This window comes from Scomber japonicus, chromosome 3 (assembly GCF_027409825.1).
Source record: "Scomber japonicus isolate fScoJap1 chromosome 3, fScoJap1.pri, whole genome shotgun sequence".
NCBI classification, from domain to species: Eukaryota; Metazoa; Chordata; class Actinopteri; order Scombriformes; family Scombridae; genus Scomber; species Scomber japonicus.
In genome coordinates this window covers 3,890,350-3,912,077 of record NC_070580.1, presented here as the reverse complement: position 1 = coordinate 3,912,077, position 21,728 = coordinate 3,890,350, and the positions used below count along the sequence as shown (strand labels likewise).

The following is a 21,728-nucleotide window of genomic DNA, read 5'->3' as shown; positions in this document are numbered from 1 at the left end:
GCAGATGACTTTATTGGTTATAAAGGATGGAAAGGCTATGTTAATTGGCCCTCATTGTTTTGGAGTTCACATTGGGGTTCAATTGATTTATTTTCCTATTTCATGGGGTTTTGAAGTGTTGTTCTAATGTCTTCACTGAATAAGTGTCTCAATGCAAATACACCTTACCCCATAGGCTATGTGTTAATATGGGCAGGCATCTACATTTCTAGAGGTATTTCAATCTCTCTAAAATCTTTTATTGTGTCATGCCTACTTAAATAGAATTATCAAATGCTTGTGTCAGTTTGTTAATTGGCTCAACATATCTCTCTCTCCTTTCCCATCACTGTTGTGTTTTCAGACTCAGGAGCCACACTGCATTCAGGGTTGAAAGTTGTAAAGAAAGATGAAATGACATCACAATGTCCCTGTTCCAGCACCCTGCCTCTCCGAGTGTAGATGTCCCAAGCACGCGCACGCAGGAAGTTCCTGTCCTGTCGAGAGCGCGACATATGACGTAAGCTGCTTGCCGCGCAGTGATGATGGCGGTGCGTGAACGCGCAGTAAAAGTAATGGCTGCTCTGGATCGGCGGGTGCCTAGCCTCGATGATTTCGTGGGTCAAAGCTGGACTGCCTGGGCCGAGTGGGCCGGTGTGACAGCGGCGGATGGTAAGGAAGCATCTTCACGCAAATACAGGCTGCTATGAAGCCATTTAAGCAAAGCGCAGGGGTTTATTTTCGTGGAAATGGAGCACAGAGCTAACCATGTTACCCAAACAAAGACCCTGCCGGGTCCTAGTGCTGGGTGGGTAACATGTTGCTCTCTCTCAGCTCCCCCTGCATACGCTGTCTTCAAGAAAAAACAAGTGATAGTGATGAAAATATAAGTAGTATAGTGCATGTTTTACGGCTGTGGTCATAATATAAGCTGCCAGGGTTGGAGGGATGCGTTTCATTTGAGTGAAGCCAGCCGGGCAGCGGTGGTATCAGAGCGGAAGGAGGCTAGTGTGGATGGTGGGGCGAGCAACTTCTTGCCGTGGAAAGCTAGGCTAGCATGCTAGCTAGCCGGACTAGCCGTTAAGGACGAGGCAGTTAGCCTTAGCATGCTAACGCTAGCAAGAGGATTGAGAGTAGACACCGGTGACGGAGGAGGAGTCTGATGCTGTTGCCACCATGTAAATGCTGGCCCAACCTTTGATATTAGCAAACGTTACTCTGTGTTCTTTTCGCCTTATTTTAATGTTCCTCTTTGATTGCGAGCATCACCACCTCCATTGAAGCGACATTAACATGCCTGTATGCGAGAGGAAATCTCATGTGTGACTTGTGCCCCAAAAAGTGCTCTTGCCCTTCCCAGCTTTTAAGTATGTGCGCTCACTCATTGTCTGGCATCCCTCCAAGTGCTACTCTGTCAATAACTATCAAATAAAGTCCTTCTACACCTCACAACAACACGAGCTACTTTTTGTTGATAATAAACTATGCTTAAAATGAGTATTGCTCAGGGTCGTTCTGGTTGACTAGCACAGTCAGTGGATAAGCAGTTGACCTGCAAATCAGTCCTTTATATAACATAGCTTAAGGGACTGTTCATGTGCAGAATTTGTATAGTAAGATTAGGCTTTGTATTAAAGATGAACTTGATATTTTACTTTAGGATAACGCCTGACCTCCTCAGAGGCTTACTGAACATGTATGTAATATGTGATGTTTTAGGCCCTGATGTGGATGACTACAGCAAGAATGGCAAAAAGGCTGCAGAGGCTATGTCACTCTGTAAAGAGGGTAAGTCTTCACACTATTATCTACAAAACAAGGCAAAGCTGCTGTTGTTTGGAACATCTTGAAACAAGAAAGCATCAACCGATAACCTCACTTGTGTGCTTACATTACTGTGCAAGTACACTGACCTGTAAAGTGTGGATGAACTGTGCCTCAGCTTCTCTTGAGTCTCCAGTCTTACCCAGAGACAATGAGTAAATGGGGCGGCTGGTTCTTAGGGACTGGGGCGAGTATTAAAGCTGGGTACTGTTGTGTTTAGGCACCTTCTGGCTCCTAGCCTGGCTGTCTGTAGCAGCAGCTGTCTGACAGACCCCCCCCCCCCCCCTTTGTGTTTTTGTGTATGCATGCTGAGAAAGACATGATAAATCATAAGGAGCACCTTCACAGTATGTATGTTTACCTACTCATACTAATGCTGCAGTATGTGTCACGTGGGAATTAAAGTTAAAACAATTTGATGATTACAAAGAAACAACCTGGAGTCCATATCTATGTCTCTATCTATCTATCTATCTATCTATCTATCCATCTATACTGGGTTTATAATTTAAGTTTTCTTTTCTCACCTAGTATACAATACACCTGGGAATTCTTTCAGTTACAGAAAACAATGCTTGTGTGTTGCTGCAGTCTATCCCAGCTTACATTGGAATCAAAGTGGGGTACATCATGCTGGACAGGCTGACATATATAACCTTTATTTAATCAGGGAATCTCTTTTGTATGAGAGACTGTGGCTGATTCATAATTTTTTTAGTGAGAAGCTATATTCTTTAGCCCTGGGTGCATGTTTGTTAGTTTTTCATAGTTTTTCTCTTAACACTCCTTCTTTCCAATTTCCGCGCAGACATGTCGATCTTTGGCCTCTACCCTGGCCATGATGACTTCTACCTGGTGGTGTGCAGCCACTGTGGCCAAGTAGTGAAGCCACAGGCGTTCGAAAAACACTGCGAGAGGAGACACGGTCCTCTGTCCAAGCTGTACGCCCGACTGCGCTCCCCCACCCCTGCTCCCCAGCCCCAGCAGAGACCCCACCACGGGCACTCGCCCTCCCACGGGACCAACGCTGCTTCTGCTTCATCATGGGAGGGTCGAGGCCAAGGTGTCGGATCGTTACGGGCAACCCCGCCTTCCCCTTCCACCCCGCCCCAGTACAGACACTCCAAGAACTCCAAAGATGGAGTACGGTAAGAAGACGGGGGCAAGATGGGTAGAAAGTAGAAACCAGAAGCAAGAAGTCATAGGACAGAAAAGAAGTTCAGCAGTTAATCGACAAAATTGTTGATGTTAGGAGAAAATAACTTGAGATGCTTCGATGGTTTAGAAAACGGTCCGTCTAAACTGTGAATGAACTCTGTTGCTTTGTTCACTGAACAAAAGTGATGCCATATCAGTAAACCAACCAACAGCAATACCACACCCTCAATACAGATGCCTCAACATCATGTCTTTACTATTCATAATAACAGTATAACAATGCTGACATCACACAACCCAATTTTGTTGACAATTCTTTACAACTTCTCATTTCAAGTTAGTGAAAATTTAATGTCTGGCAGTTGAGGTAATTCAAAGGGCTTCACATGTTAAATCCACTGAGTTAATGGAAAACAGCCCATCTTGTGTATGAAATGCTAGACAGAGAGATACAGTAAATTATAATCTCCTATATTTGTATAGTAGCTTTGCATGATTCACAGTTCTAAAAGCTCAATTCATCTCATACTTGCCCTTTATACAGCCACTCGGTTCAGCCTCTAGCAGGCTGTTTAAGCTCTTGTGTGTTTGAAGCCAGCCTCCTGATGAGCCTGTTCTTTTCTGATCGGTCAGCTTTCCGAAAGCCAGCTGTATCGGAATTGTGTTACATTACCGCCAATGCAAACACAACGTTCCCTGTTTTACTACATACTTTTAAAAGCCTTTAATTGCCTAAATAGCAGGAGGCTTTTATTGTGAAGAATTTATTTGAAATTGCTCCTCACCAAATCAGCAGAGTTTCACTAGCGACTTTAAAAACAGAGAGGAATAGTACAGGCAGAAGCAGCCACAGTGATGATGCTGCACACCTCCAGCAGGTAAACACTTCCCTGCTTGACTTAACATGGTTCCTCATGACTACCCCCAAAACAATAGAAAAGTGCTATAATGTTAGTGTAATGGAGCACCGAACTCATGCTGTGTGTGGAGCAGATGACCATATTAAGAAATCCATCACAAGCTGACATCAGCTCGGGCTGAAAACAGAGCATTCAGAGCAGTCAAGCTTTTTGCTTGCTGGGATTACTTCTACATATATTTACCTCATTATCTGACACTTTGACCACTTTAAACAGGAATGATATCTTATATAAAAATGCTACAGAGACATTAGAGTGAGCTGTGAATGACCAAAGAGCTGCACAGATCAGTTCATGTATATCATTTTCTCTCTGGGACAACAACATATGTTGAGCAGCTGAGAGGAGCAGCTGATCTTACCTGGCCATCAGCTCCTCACACAACGTCTGAGCACATTTCCATTCAAGCTTTATGTGGATAAGCTGACATATTAGGATTCTAAATAGTTATGTTTTTCACCTGGAAAATCTTAAAAGTTAACAAAGTCAATGTTGTAACTTTCACAGTCCTACAGTGAAAGTTGCAACATCTTTTTAGTCTGGCTTAAGATCTCTGCCTTCGCTGCTGGTTGGTGAAAAATGTATTATGGGACTGACCAATGGTATAACTCCATCACTCAGTCAGTCAGCCAATCAGTGACAGACATTGGCATTTTATTGGGCTGGTCCCGCTGCTGCAGCCCAGCCAAAACTTAGACAGAATCCATCTAGCATGGCTGTGAGGCATGTGACAAGTTCAGTGTGTAAGTGAACATTAAATAGTGATTGATTATTAACAATGACTCTGACAACAGTGCGTTGCACTGTCACAAAGTACTTTGTGATTCTACACTGAAGCACTGAAGATCAGATAACAGTTTTGGTTATAAAAAAAGCAGATGTTTTGCCAGCTGCTTTTAAGGTAAGCCAAAAAGCTAAACTTCTCATCTCTTCTCCCGTCATCACCCAGACATTCCCCGCTGGAGAAGTCCTCCCACAGCAGCCACACAGAGTCATCAGTATTCAAGCAGCCGCCACCTCTAGAGCCTCCACTGAGCTCTCCTCCACCATCCCTCAGAGATCCTCCCTGGCCGCACGGGGGCACGCCGCCCAGTAGGCCTTCACCCAGCGACAGGCCCCCCACCCAGAAGAAGGACTCCTCTCTGGCCCCCACGGTGCCGAGCCACCGGATCCCCAGACCCTACAACAAAGTGGCCTCCAGTGAGTACAGATGGAGAGATTTGGGTAATGTGGAAGGATGAATATAGCTATCATGTAGTCTGTTACAGTCTGCACATGTTGAAAATTGAGTTCAGTAGAATTCTCTGCCCCTTCCTGAGTGTGATGAAATATCCAAAACTGAGATAGATTTTGTTGATCAGCTGCAACACCAAATATAAATATCATAACACTGGCTAACTGTAACAGATAACTGATAACATTATCCATTATAAACAGTTATTATAGAACCTCTCATAGTACAACACCGGTACCACAGAAATGACTGTAATAGTGCAGTATAGTATAGTGTAGGTCAAAACTCCAACAATCCTTTTAGTGTAAAGAACTCATTTTATTTTGAAAGCATCGTGCGTTGGCTTGTTGCCTTCACCAAGACACAAGACACAATTTTGAAAATGATCATGGTGACAATCTTGTTTTCTACTGTCTCAACAATCACAAGTTAAACATCAAGTAGATTTCCACTGTTTGATCAGCACAAAAATCAGTTGAGGTTCATTGTGCATCTGCATACCTGTTGTGTGACTGAAGTGTTCTTATTGAAATGAATGAGTAGTAATATCTGAACACAGCTGTACACTGCATACAGAAGCTGTGTCACACTGTCTCTACACTGCACTCAATTTTAAAATGCAGAGAAAAGAAAAACAGCCGTATCCCTTCCTCTCAAACAAGGCCAGGTGACAAAATCATTATTTTATGGTCAACATGAATAAAGGTTAACGTCAACAGCTGTGTGATCTGCAAACCCAAACGGAACCTGCAGATGTTTTTTTTCTCTTTAGAGTTTTCAGCGGTGATCCAGAATGAAAATCTTCAGAATTCTGCTTAATTAGGGCTGGGCAATAAATTGATATTATATCCATATCCTCTTAGATTTTGAATATGGTGATACGGAATAAGTAATAAGGCTGCATTACAGTAAAAAATATGTTTTTGAGCTTAACACACTGTTCTATTATCTGCTTTTATTCACGTAGTCATTGTATCCACATTACTGATGATTATTTATCAAAAATCTCATTGTGTTAATATTTAGTGAAAGCACCAACAATCATCCCTACAATGTTGTCAAAATATCAACATTGAGGTATTTTGTCAAAAATAGCGTCATAGTGGATTCTGACCATGTCACCCATATCACCCATTCCTATGCTGAATGTGACAGATAATATTCATTTAAGATAACAAAGATAGTTTTCAGTGATTTAGAGCTTTGCTACATTGTTCAGGAAATGAAAAAGGTTTTTGCCCATTGATTTAAAAGCACGTATCTCTTCCTATCTCTCTCTATTGTTCTGTTTGTTACTATGACTCACAAATGGTAAAGTGCAATTTTATATGGCCACTGTGGCCAGCTGCTTGCACAAAGTCACATGTGATTGGACGAGCCTTTGTAAATGAGTACATTATGATCAAACATTTTAAAGTGTATTACAGGAAGAGAAGAGATAAAATGATGTAAAAATACTCTGATGCTGATCTTATAAAACATATTTGGCTTATAAAATATAAATAAGCAATGAGCACAGGATTAAAAGTGGGAATAAGTCTGATGGAATGATTAGAGTTAGAAACAACAAAGCTGACTAACAGCCGCTGTCAGCTAATCTGTCAGGCCTATAAACCTTCCTGCTCTCTGACATCAGCTTTGTTTTGTTTAAACAGCTGATTTCAAGATATGTTTAATTTACATACGTTTCCATTTCAGTCATCACACAACCGAACAAGTAGTATTTCAATCACACCTCGTAAATACTCTCAACCTGCAGTAATCCCTAAAATGCTGCTTATCATTTTATCAACATAATTCTAGTTTTAGTTTTAGTTAGTTTTAAGTTAAATTCATTTATATCAGGGACCATGTAGAAAATAGATGAATCTAAAAAAGAGAGAATAGACGCTCTGCACCAGATTGAAATAGCAGCTCATTTCCATGTGCAGTCCCTTGGCAGGTAATGGAAATCATAAAGCAGCACTAACATCAGCACCAGTTTAATGACGGCAGTGGCTCTGCTGCATGCTGGGCTGTATGTACATTTAATATGATTGATCACACAGTAAGTTATCCTCTCTGTGCAGCTTACATCATTGTGTTGCAAAAACTCACCAAACACCAAGCCAGCATTTGAACATTTCTACACTAGCAGACTATTTAAAAAAATCATAATTTGGAGAGCAAAATATACAATGTAACCTTATGCACTACTGTGAATTCACTTGTTTTGGTAGTAATTAAAGCCTGATACACTCTGCATGATAGAAAGGAGAATGCATAAAGGATGATGTGAAGTTAAAGTGACAATTGTTTTGTGATTATTTGTGTAAAGTGTGACTGAAACACACACCATCACTTCACAGTGTGTGTAGACAGCTATATTGATTTAAAATAGAAGTGTATTAGTTCATTAGGGGTGTTAAGTAGTCGGAGAACATACTGATCACACATTTTAGTAAAGATTCAAGTCATTTGTAAAATGAGATATGAGGTATTTGTGTGCATTATTGGGGTAGTGGTTGTAGTAATATATGTATAGTGTGGTGTAGCTGACATGCTCTCTGTGTGTCCTCAGAGAGAGAATGTGACTTGGACAAACACTGCGGCGTCCTCGACCCCGACAGGAAGAAAGTCTGCACTCGCCTCCTCACATGCAATGTAAGCTCCAAACACACTGACGCCCTGCTTCTTTTGCCTCTCACTGTCATGTCACTGCCCCCCCCCCCCCCTTGTTTTTAGTTGTTTTCTCTGTTTTGTCCAGTAAATAGTTGAGGCTTAATTTCAGCATCCTGTCCTGTTCCCCTGTGCTCTTGACCCAGTTAGTACACATCAGCACGGGGAAGTAGGTTATGAGTTTATTGGTCACTTCATCACTCAGACAAGTGATGGAAGCACTTCAAATTTAGTTTAGTCATTTAGTCCCATGATGGGGAAATTTATAGTATTGCAGCAGCAAGTGGAGAGCAAAAATAGAAAGAGCATCAATAAACCGAATAAAAAACAATAAATTACAAATAAGTACACAATGCAATAAAAACAATAGTAGTAAAAAATCGCAAAAATATGAATCTAAAAAGATTGTACTGCTCTATGCTTCAATAATAAGAGACAGACCAGAGAAACTCATTTTAGTTTTACAAACAGACGAACAGTCTGAGATGTCTCATGAAAAATTTGTACAATTTCAACAGTATTATGTTCAGTTTATGAACATATGACAGGGAGGAAAATGTCTGAAATAGCAGAAAAAATCTTTCTTTCAGTTTCCACACTTTGCAAACTTTTCCAGTGGGCCAAAACTGTCTCCCTGGTAACCTAGCAACATATAACTATAAAGATAACAATGTGAGCATCCACACTTATGAACATGAATGTGAACGTCCTACAAACAGTACTGCATGCTCCAGCTGTGTCTGCAGCTACTTAAAACACACCCGTTACTGCTGTATGTTGTACAGAAAGATGATTGTGTGTTGATCAGAAGTATTTCAGACACTAGTAGCTGTGATGTTTCAGTATTTACACACCAAATTGATGTTGAAACACCATGTGCAAAAGCGTGACTGGTCTATTTACACACAGTGACAGCTCTGAAGAGTTTTTGGGACTCAGTAAACACACAGCTACACACTGTATTGAATATATAAAGTTACTGTGTTCTTTTAAAAGGTTTCATTGAAACTCAGCCTAACTGAACCCAGTCTGAGTTAATATAGCGCTCCAGTTTAGTTAAATCATTACCGGACCATTAACCATTAACCATTAACCTGACACACTGTTTCAGGTGTTATATGTGTGTTTTAATAGTGTTTCTAATAAAAGTAAGAGAAAGTATAAAAATAAGTGTTTATAAATGAATAAATGCTGGTGCATTCAAATAAACCAGAACCAGTCTTTAATAGAAAAGAATAACCCCCCCCCAAATAATTGAAACACTTTTATGGTGATACAGTTTTCATTTGGCCCAGCCCTGTTATTTAAGTCTTGTTAGGTCTTACTGATGATTTGAGTATAAATCATTTGTTACTTATCTTCTTTAGGTGATATACAGTACTGTGCAAAAGTCTTAGGCCACCAGAACATACAGGAACTGTATGTAGACACATTTTTATAGGAATGATTCATTATTATTATTAATTAAGGTTCCATTCCATTTAGGTTTTTTTTCCTTCTGTGTAATAATCAATACTTTAATAAGTGATCAGAGCTGATATCAATCAAATTACAAACCATGTAATACACAGATATGGAAAAAACACACACTCACAAAAAAAAAAACAGCAAATAGGTCAAAGGATCACATTTGCAGCTATAGAGACAGTGTTAATTTCAGGAGGTAAGTATTCCAGTTCGTGCCACCTTCCTCTCTTCCAAGTTCATGCCAGACCAGCTTGTGTCCCCACAGTCAAGAACAAGTCCTCCCATGCGCAGTTTTGATTCGGTTTGATACCTGTATGTCTATGCATGCAAAACATCTTGGTGCATAGATTTCTGACATTTGAAAAAACTACAAATGATCTCTTATTTAACAAAAACAATTATGTTGTTGTCATGTGATAAAGGAACAAGTCTAGCTGTTGTGTTTGGCAGTGAGCTGCACCTTCTGTGTTTATATTAGTCCTCAATGCTTAGGTGGAAGTGAATGGTATACCAAAATAAATCACTACCAAGTAGTATGGAAACGTCTCCATCAAACAATACCTGCAGTTCATCCTTTTTACACCCAGAGCTCTTCCTCACAGCCAATCAAAACAAGTGTTATTTGATTTAATGCCACATGTGATTGGTCCACTGCCACAGATCAGAGCTTTCAAAATGCATTTGTGTAAAAATGAAATCATTTAGATGAGGAGGAGTGGTGTAATGCTTCTATTAACATGATGGCTATTAAATGAAGTACTCAGTTTGTATCAGTATCACTTTAAAAGCTACTTGGATTGGTACCCAGCCCTAGTTAGAAGTATATTGTATTCTATCATAAGTACTTTGTATTGTGTGAAGTGTTCTACATGTCATCAGTGTTTTTAAAAGGTCACAGTGTTGCAGCGATAACATGACGCTTGCTTTCATCTCCATGAATCATAAGATCCACGTGTGCAAGTATGATCCTATAGTTGGAACAGCAACAGTAACATCAGCACTGATACAGCACAGTGGACAACACATTGATCATGATGTGAGCTCAGAGTAGCTATAGTCCTGATCTGCAACCACTGACACTGAGCACTGAAAATGGCTCCCAGCACAGGGGCTGTGTGTGTGTGTAAGTGTGTGTAAGTGTGTGTGTGTGTGTGTGTGTGTGTAAGTGTGTGTGTGGTAAGTGTGAGAGGCAACGTCCAGCCCAGTAGAGACAGGATGACCTGATTAACAGGAAATGACAGTAGTGACGGGAAAGACAGACAGGAACAGCGCTTTCATCTTCCACCTGCTCTGTAGGAGTTGTTTCACCCTCAGCCTACTATCAGGAAGGAAATATTACTAATGACACATTATAAGGTGTTGTTTTTGTCACTGGCACAGCAGCACTGTTGCATAATTACAATAACAGCAATAATACAACTTACTTACTAATGAGGCTTCTTGAATAAGCTCTTATACAGTATATGAACTGCATGCTGTAAACAGCTTAAAGACCAATGCAACTTGAAGGCAACACTTCATTATTTATGTCTTTAGAATAAATACTTCCTCATTTTCCTGACCAGTTATCTCAAAATAATCAATGGATTTGTTAGTGACCAAGTCAGATCACAGCAGATCCAGGCTTTTTAAACATTGTTATAAAGGCGTACCAGCTGTTAGAAGTTGTTCCCAATCTTTTTGTTCTCTGTCTGGTTTCAGCAGTCAAAAATAATGTGTTGCACTTTGTGAAAGCAGGGAGACGTCTCCTAACACACCTCGCTGTGTGTCCTTTCACTATTAGTTCAACACAAAAGAGTTCACACATGACTCAGAGCGGACAGAGAGATTTTGACTGACGTAGAGTAAAGACCCCTTCACCCTCATTTCCTGAGCCCTAACCATTTGAAGCGTCCTTAAACACAACACTCGTCTTGGAAGGTGCTGTGAGAGCCTGAGAGGCAGTTGACGCTGCTTCAACTTTTTTTTTTTCTACTTGCTATCGCGGCCCGTTGTGTGACCATGGTAACCACAGAAAGCACACAGAGGGAAATGATACATGAGCAAATATAAGTGGTAATTCCCTAATTATACACACATCTCCACCAGCAGAGCAGTCAGTGAAGACAAACATCAGCCTCAGAGGTTGATACTTTCTATGTTAATCATGCAATATTGCTTTTAAGCTACAAGCTGCTATATTTGACTAAGTGATGAGATGAACTAGAAGCTGTACACGTTGTTAGTAGCTAGTAGAACAGTTACTACAGAACACTGAGGTCACAGTCATAAGCGCTGGCTGTGTGAAATCACTTTAACACCTCAAGTTAAGCATCACAAGGCCAACAGTCTGCTTTTACACAATCACTTCATTCTGAGGAGTTCTATTCCATTAGACCAAATGTAGAGTTGATCAGAATGAAACAGTGTGTAATTGTGTCTATCCTGCATCCTGCTCCTCAGATTCACTCCATACACCAGCGGAGGAAGGTGGTGGGCCGCAGCAAAAACTTCGACCAGCTCGTGGCGGAACTCAAAACCAAGGTTCGAGAGAAAGGGGCCCAGTCCCTGGACGGAGGCTCCACTACGGGACGCTCCCCCAGCCCAGAGGCCCCCAGGGAGCAGGCTGGAGCTCCACACTGCAGGAGACCTCTGGCCAGCCTCCCTGCTTTCAGGTGGGAGAGCTTTACTAGAGCTACCTGGTGATGCATAAAGCGTGCTTTAATAGAGATCACAACATCATAACATGAATTAGCCAAGATGTTTGTAAAAGAATGCTCCATCCTCTGTGTTTATCTCCTTCAAAAGTCTTAGATTTTGATATTCAAGGTCTAAAAATGTCTTAAAATGTCTAGAATTGTAGGAGATAAATATTATGTTTGTTCAGTTTATTTATTATTATTATAATTATTTTCTGATTATTTTACATAACCAACCAATCAACTTATTATTGTAAAAAGTAACTATAATGAAAGTAATCATTAGTTATAGTCCTATATAAATGACTTCAGAATGAGCTCCATTTCAACTACAACACTAAAATTCCTGCTTTTGTTTCATAATATTATATTATATATTATATAATGTATGAGTACAACAGTCACATGTGGTAATGTATACTATTACTGATGTGACATTAGTATTTTTACACTAGTAAAGGATCTAAATACTTACTTTTTTCCTTAGAGGTTTTAAAAAGGTCTTAAAAGTCATTAAATTAGTAGTTAAAATGTGCAGGTACCCTGCTTTTAACTAGCACAGCTGCTCAGTCATCATGTAGTTTTGAGGGAGTGATGTGTAAGTCAGTATGCATATGTTCATACTCCTTTTTTACAGCATATGAGTGTATGTTTCATATCTACTGAACATGTGTTGAACCCACATGACTTCACTGTTAAACCATAGAATCAACCAAATATAGCGCCTCACTTTCAGTTGTCTCATGTTGCATATCAAGTAATATATTTCTATTGTAAAAGCCTTTTCATCATATTCAAAGATGCTTCATGCGACAACTTCAATAGAGACCATGAACGTCAACTTTACCACACAGTAAAAACCAGCTCATGTTCACCAAAGGCTGTTAAGTCAGGTTTGGATGATTCATGAACCCAAACTTGACCACTAATGCATGTTTAACCTGAGTCACTGTCTATCTGAATGATGAACTCACTGCAGATTTATAAATTCATGACTAATCTGATCCTCTACACATGATAATATAATAATAATATGTTTAAATTCTACACAGCACATTAGATTCTATTCCTGTATGTTAGAGATGTAATATAGCACACTATCATCATTATGAGTATATGGATCCATCTACACATAAAATCAATCATTTGTTGATGTTGTTGTTCAGTCGCTCCACAGCTGTGTCAGAGATCACCCCAGAGGAGGAGAAGCAGAGGCAGGATGAGGGGGGTCTCAGAGCACCCTCGCCTCTCGTCCACGGAAGAATTTCCAGCGATGAGAGCGAGGCAGAAGGACCGGAGGACCCTGTGGAGTTTCCATCTTCTGCTACACATCCCAGACCACTAGCGGTGAGCAGGATCAACTTGTTTTACAGTGAAGGAAGAGAAGCAGGGAAGTACACACAGAGTATATTTGAAAGCTGATAGAGGAGTTTGAAGACCATTCCATCTTTTTTTGCTCTTTTAGAACTGCTGTAAGCATTTTCTGACCTATAGAGGGCAGAAACTCTTGAAATGTAACTCAGAAATAGGCCCTGACATACTATTATCTGATCATATTGTTACAGCTCATGTATTGGAAAACAGTTGCTTTCTACAAATAAAAACAGAATGAGCGCTTTGGTAGCTGAGTGGTTACCAGGCATCCCACATAAAAAAAGCATTCCTGGTTCCATTCCAGCAAGGAACATTTGCTGCATTTCATCCCATCCTGTTTCCTGTCTGCCTCTATGCCGCCTTTTAATACAATAAAGGCAAAAAAGCCCAAAATAAAACTTAAAAAAGCAAAAAAAAAAAAAGAAAAAGTTGTTAAAGCAGTCAGTGAGCATGAGTTCCATTAATTTCAACCTTGTGTCCACCTGATGTCAAACTTGTAACACTAACACTATATTTCATCATCCATTTCCAAATCTTAACAATAGACATCCATGAATACAGAATAACTACAAGCGTAGTGACATTCATATTCATTCATATCACAGTCAATGTGTGGACAGTGGACTCCTTAAATGTATTGTCATGTGCTCAGTCACAGAATAAAAGTGTTTTAGGTTCTAGGATGTAGAACAGGGTTAGTGTGGAGGCCACATCCATCCAATTAGATCTCAAGTGGCCAGGACCAGTTAAACCACTACGCAATAACCCATAAATAACAATCCAGGAGTACCGTGGTAAAATGTGTAGTTCAAATCTGAATCATGTTGCAACTCAATAATGAAGCTGGATGTCTATGGGAAGATCAGAAACCTGAACTGTGACTTGTGAGTGAAAATAAGTGAGAATAGCGGCATGTATTATTGAAAAACTAATTTCTTTGCTGCAGTTTTCATACTCTGCAAAGTTATTTGATGGGCCGAATCGGACCCCGCAGTGGGCCGGCAATGGCCCACCTGCCGTATGTATGACACCCCTGATCTAGAAGCTGCTTTGAGTTCAAATATAAACATGGATGGTCATTAGTGAACAGTCATTTTTAGGTTTGTTGCAAAAGTTGTTCCAGTCTTAACCTAGAAATGCATCAAGCCATAGAATCAATCCACCAATGAAATGTGATGTTAATGTATCTGAGGTCACACACTAAAGGCTGGGTGTCACAGGCCTCCACTCACTGACCACCAATGCTACAGATAACAACAGGAGAACAATATTATAACACATATCTAACATGTCTTCTCTCTACAGGTGTGTTCATTTGGCAGCCATGCATTGGGTCACGGCATCTACACATTCGACAGGAGACTGCACCATCTGAGGTCGGCTCTCAGCAGCATGCTGGAGCAGCACATCAGCGCCCATCTCTGGAAGTAAGAAACATTTACCTCACAGTCCTGTTTCACCTGTTTTTTTTTTTAAAGGAAACAGTCATTTTGGTTACTTTTCCTCACTGACATTCATATAATAAAATCCTAAAAAGCAGCTATTGATCAGTTAAACCAAAAGAGCCAAAGGTTATAGGAGGTGTAGAAATGTCTGTGCTAAAAATGAGCTGTCAGCAGCAGATGGATGACATGCCTACACTACAAATGTTCCTCTCAAATTGCCCCCTACTTACTTACTGACACACTCTTCCACCTTCCTGATCATGCAGATGATATTTGCTAATCACCAGCGTTATGTTTTTAAAATGCTGAGCGGTGAATGATGATGTCCGCTCTGCTTCCACCTCCATCCACCGGTTAGTCACATCAGATCACTGTGTTACTGCAATACATAGAAAGTTGAGTGAAAGCTCCAGCTCAGTGTGTAATAGATGAAGCAGATGGTGTTTAGTTTACTGCTGCCCACAACAGGAGCGAGGAAGAGTCTGTGAGGTTGGCAGTAAGATGGAGCCTCACTTCCCTTCACTATCAGCTGATATTCACTACATGTTCATGCAGGTGTAGGTGTCAGATCAGTGTTAACAGATGACCTCACACATCATGAGTTTAGACATTTACATCTCATAAAATGTAATTGCTAAAATTTACATCTAATTATTTCATATCTGTTTGTGTAGGGCAAATGTTCTCAATGTGGGGTCCGGGGACCTCCAGCGGTCCCTCGGGTGATTCCACGGGGTCCCCAGCAAAAAGGGGAATAATTAATTTTCACTATAATTCCACCCATAGGTAACATTATGACAGAATGTATACATACACTACACTTTCTGTAATAAAACATCTGAAAGCAAAAATCTTACTAGTTGGAGGTCCAGGGTGTAATTTAGGGGTCCATGATGTGAAGAAGTTTGACAAACACTGGTGAAGGGGGTGTAAGATTTTTTAATATGTAATATTTTTATAGTGTGTGTACATGTGTGTACATAAATGTCTTGTGTAGTCTGGGACTAATATAAATGTTAAATTTACATAAAAAACATCTTTCTATAGATTCAGTGAATGCTGATTTTTAATGTTTAATGCACACAGTGACCCATCTGTTTTTTTGTTTTTTTTCTTTTTAATTCTTTATTTAATCCTGTGTTGTAAATGTACTGCTTCAGTCTTAACCTGAGCTGCTCCATTAATTAGTCAAGTTTATTTATTATCATTCCATCTATATATAAAGAAATACATTTAGAGGAATGAAACTGTGTTGGTCAGGATACCTGTGCCAAAGTTCAATAAAACATACACATACACACTTCATTTAAAAAATGCTAAACTAAGACAGACATAAAAGCAGCAGTTAAAAGTAGAATCCGTACAGGAGTTCAAAATAATACTAATTATATGAAAATAATTCAAATGATTGAAAATATCATGTTGTATAGGGGTGATTGCAGGGGGCAGAGTGGGAAGAAATACAACCGTTTCCATGTTGAACCCACAAATGGAATTCAGTCAGACAAAAATAGTGCAGAACTGTGATGAAGCAGTAGTTTGTCCTGTGTTAACAAAAGACTCCTCCTGTTACACTTCTCTGCATGCAGTCATATGAACAATAAGCTCCGTGACCCAAACAAGTACTGTCAAAATAGTCTAATAATCCTCTTACTCTACTGTAGCTGTAGCACGGATACATCCTTACAATAATACACACAATCACAATATAACAGCTGATGCCAGTCAGTTTAGTTTCATGGCATTCTTCACATCACACATGTACATTTTTATCAAAAGTGTAAAAAGAGAAGTTGGTCATTTAACTCGTGTTAAGTCAGTGACAGTTCATGTAATGTAACACAAAGCAGAAGTGCTGCAGTTTAAATACATGCGCACTGATTCAGAACAGTGATTCAAACAACAGGATGTGTGCTGTTATTAGAACATTTCATTTCATTTCATAGATTGATTTAAAAACTACAAAATAATTAAAGTAAATGCAGTATCTGATAAAAGAATAAAACACTGCGTACATGTTACTATGGATACAGTTCATTCACTAGTCAAAGAGTCCTGCTCAGTTTTAATGCTGGAGTTAACATATACAGCAGGGGTACTCAGTGAAAATTCACTGGGGCACAATTAGTGTAAATGTCCTAATTAGTGTAAATGTCCACACACATTATGATGTCCAGAACATCATAATGTGTGTTTTTTTTCAGCATCTGTGTCACATTAATACAGTACAATTCATTTATTAGTATTTACACTCTACTTGTGGGATTCAAATCAATGATAAAAATAAATAAGAATAAGATCAATATATTTTCTTTTCTTACATCAAATAAAGAATGCATTTTAAAATAAAGTGCATTACAGAAAGCTTTTGATTGTGCTTCTTAAATAAAGTGTTTAGTTTAAGAATCCCTTTTTACTTTTACTTTTAACTTAAACTTAAACATAAACTTCATTTCACATCTAATAACTTAATAACAAAATATGTCAACATATATGAACTCTTCTCTGTGTGTATCTCACTGACAGTCCAGTCTCTCCATGTGTGTGGATACACAGATTTGATTGGCTGATTAGCGTCATGTGAGAAGATTCATGATGCACAGTGTTCTGTGAGTTTCTGAGGGCCGCTCCACTTTTACCATAATAGCTGGAGAAAATGTGCCCGTTAAAATAGACAAAATGTAACAATCCTCAATATTTCATCAGTTACAGGTTGGGGTCTGGATAAGACAGGGTCTGGGTCCGGATCCAGACCTTGGTCCACCTATCAGTGACCTCTGATATAGAACTTAGTATGAATGGAGTGTGTCAGATATAAAACAGGTTATAAATATTAGATATGAGAAGCTGAGATGTAGTGAACAAGCAGCACATAAAGGCTCATACAGGTTAAACACTTGTTTGTTTTATTGATTGATTTTATTTTCTCTCCATCCAGGAAAATACCTCAAGCCACAGACCTTCAGTCTCCACCTTCCTCAGCCAAGACCATCACCTCCTCGTCCCCCTCGTCCTCTTCTTCTTCTTCTTCTTTGCATTCTAAAGTCCGCACAGGAAGTCACATCAGCTCCTCCATCAAAACTGCATCTTCCTCCTCTTCCTCCTCTTCAAGTCGTGGTCCAGGCAGACCCTCCCCAGCCATACAATCAGAGAACTCGGGGGGCAGCGGCGGGGGTTCGGGTAGCGGTCACCTGGTGTCTCCAGCTAAGCCTGCGGGGGTGCGTCAGGGGGGCGGCGGTGGTGGGCGATCCAAGAACCCGGTGGGTCGTCCCAGCAAGCAGATGCTGAAGCTGCGGGAGGAGGCAGCCGCTGCCGCCGCCCTCCGTAAGCGCAAAGCCCCCTCCCAGGAAGGGGAGCACTCAGGCCCCGACAGGAACTGCATCATCCTCCAGGACCGGGGCCGCCCGCCTTCTGCCTCTTCCTCCTCTTCGTCATTGTCCTCCTCCAAAGCCCCCATTCCTTTGCCCCTCCCACACGGACAGACCAACGGCACGCTCTCCCCCAGCAGCAAACCGCGCCCCCAGCCCTCCCCATCAGAGTCCCACTCACCAGCTGCCAAGGCGGTCTGGACCTACAGACGGACACACCCTCCTTTGGGCCACTCATCGCCCCCAGACCCCTCCTCTGCCACCAACAACTCCCACAGCCGGGGTGGCGTGGGGGACTCAGGACCGCACGGGCAGGGCAGTGGGAGGGGCTTCGAGCACCAGGGGCTGGTGAAGAAACGCAAGGGGGGAGGTGGCGGCATCGAGGAGCACTCGCCCTCCTCTAAACCCTCAGCGCACCGTCTGCCCTCCTCCTCCTCTTCCACCTCCGCCACCACCTCCTCCTCCTCTCCTCGCTCCAACTTCTACCCCTGGAAGGACAGTAAGGGCGGGGGGCTGGCCGGGTGCGTGGAGAAGAAACTGGGCACGCAGAAGGTGAGTGTGGAGGAAAGTGAGCTGCATGTATATGACTTTATAGTGGAGGCTGAGCAGTGTTTTCTTTTTTAAACAGACCCACATAACACCTCTGTAAGAAAGTGTAAGCGCCCACAAAGATGTGTGAAGAGCCAGAGCCATGTGTAATCAAGCCAGAGGTGTGACATGAACACACACTTCTAACATTGTGGATAGTCAGTGAAGTTAAAGGAATACTCCACATCACTGTTTCTTACAGTATCAAACGGTAGTATTACAAGTTTTTGCTGAGTTTCAGAATCTTTTCAATATGAAAGTGGTTCATCAGAGGAATCCAGGTTGAGCACAGCTGCTGTCCTCTGTAAAAGAGCAAGCTACACATGTTTCAGAGCTATCTTCCAAACCACAAGCTGTTACTCCAAACTGATTATCTGCAGACAGTTGTCAGTGTGACAGAGAGAATGAATGTAGCTGAAAGCTACAAAATGTCTGAACAAATCAGGATCACACAGGAGTCATTTAGTAAGAAGAATATGACAGCAGTGCGTTGGTTTTCACATCTTTTAGTGAAACTCAACAGTTGAAAAACATTAATATTGATTGAGGTTTTGTCCAGCTGTGTACAGTGTACACCTTTTCAAATAACGACAAAGACCAACAAGATTAAAGAATGAAATAAGGTAACGAAGCTTCCATAATCAGATTAACATTATCCAGCATAAATAATCAATAGAGAAACAATAATATGAAACATAATTAGAGTGTATTAACACAAGTATTAACTGAACAGTCCATCTTGCCTTTTTTCCAGAGTTTTGCCAAAAAACTTGCAAACTTAAATACATCAAGTTTAAATAGACATTCCATTGGCTGATTTTAGCTGTAAAAGGTTAGTCACCTGACTGCAGGTTATCTTTCTGTGTAGAAGCTGCTAAACGTGCAGCTCACACTACACTCTGTGTAGAAACACTGCAAGAGCTGTGACACACCTCATCTTGAGATCTGTATATTTTCCTATTAGAAAAAACTTCCACTGCCTACAGTGTGTGGGTGTGGGTGTGTGGGTGTGTGTGGAGGTTAGCAGTTTGTATTTGAAATGAAAAGCTAAACACTCTTTGATTTTGTTGCAGTGCCCCCGACTGCCTCCAAACTCTAACATTTGAACAGTTTTATTTAAAAATCAGCTCATTGTGTTGTGATTCAGATTTTTCTGACCCCTGTATGTCACTGTTTCATTCCACTCCATTCTTAACTGTGAAGTGAATGTACAAACTATTGTCAAAATTAAGGTAACAATATCTTTTTTCTTTTTGTCCCACAGCCAAAACTGCACCATTAAGTGTGCCTGCCTTACAAGCCACTATGAGGGAGCCAGCTCGGCTCAGTCCAAGACTGAGACAACAGGACTCAAAGTGTGTATGTGTGTGTGCACATCCACGCACTTGTCTGCCTTTTGTCTGTTGAGCATATGCTCTTGTATGAGTGTGTTGGCTGTTTGTATGTGCAGAGTTGGTGCAGTATGGGGTGTGTGTGTGTGAGAGAGTGTGTGAATCACAGCTGTGTGTGTGGGTCTGTGTGTTTTCTGTCGTCTGGATGAATGTCTGAGGGAGAACAGGAGGGGTGGGTGGGATGAAATTCAGAGTATGGATTTAGAAATACCTCAAGACCATCCGGTTATGCTGCTAAATTAAATATGTTGGTTTATAAAAATGGATTAAAAATGTCCTTTACACTTTGTTTCTGTGACTACTTCTTACATCTTTGTGTTATATTTAAGTTTGTGACAAGTAAACTCTGCACAGTGTGTGACAGTGTCCCATTAATGTTCTGTTTGTGCTTGTTCCAATACTCATGAATAATTTAACATTTCTGTCATTCAGCTTGATGTGCTGTTTATAGTAAGTTTGGAGAACTTTTCAATCACAATAAGATTCCAATACAAGTTTCAACCTTACCTGGATACACAGCATGAGTTTAGAATCATGGTAATTGATTTAGCAAATGTCTAAGATGTTTACATTATCACTGCAGTAATGTTACAGCTCAGTTCAGATGAAGCTCTGGAAGGTCAGTAAACTGGACACAGAAGGTGAGTGTAGAGACAAAAGGAGGAAGCGGAGCAGAGCTCAATGACAGGAAGAATTATGAACTCATTAAAATTCATCTTTTTCTGTGGGGGCTGAGGTGTAATATGAGGGGTCAACATTCATCTTGGTGATTTGTAATCAAGTGTAGAGCTGCTGTAACTGCACGTGTAAAACATCTACAGGCTGTGTCTTTAATTGAGGCATTTGTTTCTCTATTCATACAATGTATGGTAAATGTACAGTTCATACAGACTGTGATACAAATGAAAAAGATCAAGATTTAAGGCCCACACACTATAAATAGATACTTTTAATAATAGTTCTAAATCCAGTGACAAATCAAAATCTTTCCTATAAACTGACATACAGCACAACAAAATCTGTATCCAGCCTGACATTTACAGTGAAACTCCAAAGCCTGCAAATATCTTCATTTTAGAAACTGACTGATTACTTTATTTGTTTATATATGTTTATTTATTTATTGTAATGCAGCTTTGCTCCTCTCTCAGCACAGACTGGACCAAAATGACACCCAGAGGTGATTTCTTTAGAGAGGTTTGTCTCTTTAAAGATGCTGGACCTTTGTTCTCTATTATAATGTGAAAAAAATAAAGTTTGCGGATCTTTAAGAGTTAAGATCTGTGCACTTTTACACATCAGTTTGGTCTGTAATTACTGAAACATCACAGCAGCTAGTGTCTGAAATACTTAATAATTATAATACATTTAATTTATGAAGCACTTTACATTTGCAAAGTAAAACTCAAAGAATCAGCACATGCTTTCTTTTTATTTCTCTGAACAACATATAGCAGTAACTTCAATCATTTTCATTAACTGCAGAGTGCAGACACAGATGGAGCGCGCAGTGCGTGCTCGACGCCGCTGTCTACATGGCGTTACAGTTCAGTTCTAGTTGTCACTGTGTGTGGACCATAGACTGTAGGTGTGGACGGAAAGAAAAGAGTGATACAAATGAGGCGGAAGGTTATATTCCCTGGT

At 40.5% G+C, this 21,728-nt stretch overlaps 1 protein-coding gene across 1 annotated transcript; it reads left to right on the top strand.

Moving 5' to 3' along the window:
• The first annotated feature begins 521 nt into the window (after positions 1–521).
• Positions 522–20,182, top strand: atxn7l2a (ataxin 7-like 2a). Its single transcript, XM_053316731.1, has 10 exons — positions 522–651; positions 1,699–1,767; positions 2,612–2,951; positions 4,831–5,081; positions 7,676–7,758; positions 11,683–11,894; positions 13,085–13,265; positions 14,598–14,719; positions 17,676–18,657; positions 19,958–20,182. Exons 1-10 carry the CDS (start codon positions 522–524, stop codon positions 19,973–19,975), a joined length of 2,388 nt encoding a protein of 795 aa, XP_053172706.1. The 3' UTR covers positions 19,976–20,182.
• The last annotated feature ends 1,546 nt before the right edge of the window (positions 20,183–21,728 follow it).

What these genes read in the sequence shown, in the direction of transcription:
- atxn7l2a (XM_053316731.1), top strand. Translation starts at nt 522, where the DNA reads ATGATGGCGGTGCGTGAACGCGCAGTAAAAGTAATGGCTGCTCTGGAT. An exon ending in CTACAACAAAGTGGCCTCCA is followed by an intron (nt 5,082 to 7,675) that starts GTGAGTACAGAT and finishes GTGTGTCCTCAG; the next exon opens with AGAGAGAATGTGACTTGGAC. An exon ending in CTCGCCTCCTCACATGCAAT is followed by an intron (nt 7,759 to 11,682) that starts GTAAGCTCCAAA and finishes CCTGCTCCTCAG; the next exon opens with ATTCACTCCATACACCAGCG.